The sequence below is a fragment of the Acyrthosiphon pisum genome, chromosome A1 (genome assembly GCF_005508785.2).
Source record: "Acyrthosiphon pisum isolate AL4f chromosome A1, pea_aphid_22Mar2018_4r6ur, whole genome shotgun sequence".
Taxonomy (NCBI): Eukaryota; Metazoa; Arthropoda; class Insecta; order Hemiptera; family Aphididae; genus Acyrthosiphon; species Acyrthosiphon pisum.
In genome coordinates, this window is record NC_042494.1 from 142,529,224 (window position 1) to 142,532,048 (window position 2,825).

Sequence of the window (2,825 nt, forward strand, 5' to 3'; positions counted from 1 at the left end):
AAATGAATATCTTATAATTTTTTTATGTCAAGGGAATCTCAAATATATTTAATAATTAATATGAAAACTTAAATACTTGGAACTTTAATACAATATTACCTTACATATAGAAACAGTTTCAGTTATTCTAAAACCTGTTAAAAACTATTATCATGAAAATTATTTCTTTACCAATGAGTTACAGTTATACAAACAAGTAAAAACTTTGATATAAGTCATAATTTGATACATATAATTTATTATATATTTTACTTACAAAAATAAATAATTATATAAACTCCAAATGTCCATCCATCTTTTTAATGTATCTAGAATATTTCTAATACATAGGCAGATATCCTGTAAAATATTGGGTAGCAAACACATCCATAAACTAAATAATTGTCACATGTGTGTAACACAAACATAAAATTGTCTGTATAGAATGTAGTAATAAGTCTAAGTTTCTCGTTATTGTAATATTAATAACAGCTAATCAACAAATGTATAATAATGATATAAACACAATTAAAATATAATATAATTTTATTTGATATTGTATATTGTGACATTGCATACTAGTCGGTATGTAGCTCTGTAATATTAAAAAAAATATTCATACACAATTGTGTAATCTGTACTAAACTACAATAAGTATAGGTTATTTTCTCATTTCAAGGGGTGCCTTATTTTCAAATACATTATTTGGGGGGGGGGGCGGGACCAAATCCCTGCTAGATCCCCTCACCTCGCCACCTACATAGTTCTATAGAGTTTAATTTTTACATTTATGACAAATAAATGTATTAATATCAATTATAACTTAGGCAATTGTTTATACAATACGTATAGTTTTTTGCATAATGGTTAAATAAACTGTTATGTTACAATATTGACAATTATTTTAAGGAAGGTAGGTTACTAAACAATAGTGTCTGAGCATAATATGTCTTTCTTAAATTAATGATACTATACACAATTAAAATCTACCTCGAGAGGAGTAAGTTTATTATTTCAATAATTACATAACATAGTGATGACCACAAACGAGATTCAAACAATAATTAAAACTCACCACAAGTTCGGTCAAAAACGCCAATTATACCTCTCCCAAGTTTAATATTTTAATTCGCGAATTTATTGAGGGCTGCCATCGGATATTTTTTTTGGAAACACCAATGTAGTTGAGCCTATTTTTCGTTTGCATAGACACCACCAATTAGTATGTGGATAAGTAAATATAATTAATTTAAATCAAAACAATAAAATTAACATAACATAATTGCATAATTGTTAAACTGCAGTATGGTAGACAGTACTACTACAGTAGAAAACTTACCTGTTTCCGTATGAGATCTCTAACAAATGACATCGTTAAACAGTTTAAACTTTTAATTAGTTAACGTAAACTGCAAAAGTAATATTGTACAATGTACATTTGTTAGAACGTGTATTCGAATTTAGAGCGATTTATAACCTAACTTTCAATTAACATTGGTTTATCATAAACATACTGTAATGATGACAATAATATGTTCGGTATAATTATAGTGGTAATGACGCCAATAGAATTTAATATTTATTTATGTACGTTTAAAACAAATAATTATTAAGTGACATAGGGTGACATCTACTTTATAGTATCGAAACAATCGAATATAAACTAATAGTTTGGCACCCTTGAAATTTAAAGAATGCAACCCAACGTACAAGGTTTCTTATCACTAGCCGCCCGAAAATTAGTAGTCACCTAGCTTTGGTCACCCAACTTCACACACGTAAATTGGCATCATGTGCAGAATATAGGGTGGTTGCAAGTTTATTTGGTGTTCATAAGAGTTCTGTGCATAATTGTGTGTATGATGTTTGTATTGATATTATTAAGGTACTTGGTCCATCTTATTTAAAAATGCCTTCAGTGGTAGAAGCAATAGCTTTGGCTGAATCAGTAGAAAAAGTAACTGGAATGGTACAAATTTTCGGAGCTATAGATGGAACACATATACCTATATTACCACCTACTAATGGATATCGTGATTTTGTCAACCGTAAAGGTTGGCCATCTATAGTTATGCAAGGTATTGTTGATTGTAATTATTTGTTCAGAGATATAACAGTAAAGCACCCAGGTTCTGTTCACGATGCTACTGTTTTAAAAGACTCCAATATATTTAAACAGTCTAAAGATAAATTACCAAATCATTGTCGCATTATATCTGATTGCTCTATTCAACTGATGTTAGCTGGAGACCCTGCTTATCCTTTATTACCTTGGTTGCTGAAGGGTTACACAGGAGCTCTTACACCAGAGGAAGAGTCATTTAATACTTACCTATCATCTTCAAGAATTTGTGTTGAAAATGCTTTTGGCCGTTTGAAAGCTAGATGGAGAGTGTTGTTGAAAAGAGCTGATATTAATTACAAATTCATGCCAAGTATAGTACATAGTTGTGTCATATTACACAATATAATTGAAACTTTAAAAGACAATTTCAATCCATGCTGGTTAAGATCTGTCAATGAAGTTAATATTGAAAGACCACAACCTCGACAAGTAGCAGTTACTCGGGCTGAACCACAAGCAAAGGATATTTGTGAAGTCTTAAAAAACTATATGTATAATAACTATCCATTAAGACAATCATCAGTACAAAATTATGTAAGACATACAGTTTAAAACATCTTTATTAAACATTTAAAAACAAAATAAATTTTATAACTTAATACTTTCTTATCTTATTGCATTATTTACCAGTCTTTGGTTTACATTTTTTTTAGTTATTTAAAACATACATACATAATGGTAATTATATTATAAGGTAATTAATTAATATTTAGTCTTCAAT

The 2,825-nt window shown here is 28.9% G+C and overlaps 1 protein-coding gene across 1 annotated transcript; it reads left to right on the forward strand.

Moving 5' to 3' along the window:
• The first annotated feature begins 1,888 nt into the window (after nucleotides 1-1,888).
• Nucleotides 1,889-2,656, forward strand: LOC103309017 (protein ALP1-like). Its single transcript, XM_008183494.1, has one exon. It carries the CDS (start codon nucleotides 1,889-1,891, stop codon nucleotides 2,654-2,656), a length of 768 nt encoding a protein of 255 aa, XP_008181716.1.
• Nucleotides 2,657-2,825: the final 169 nt, after the last annotated feature.

Coding starts and splice junctions, on each gene's coding strand:
- LOC103309017 (XM_008183494.1), top strand. CDS start 1,889: ATGCCTTCAGTGGTAGAAGCAATAGCTTTGGCTGAATCAGTAGAAAAA.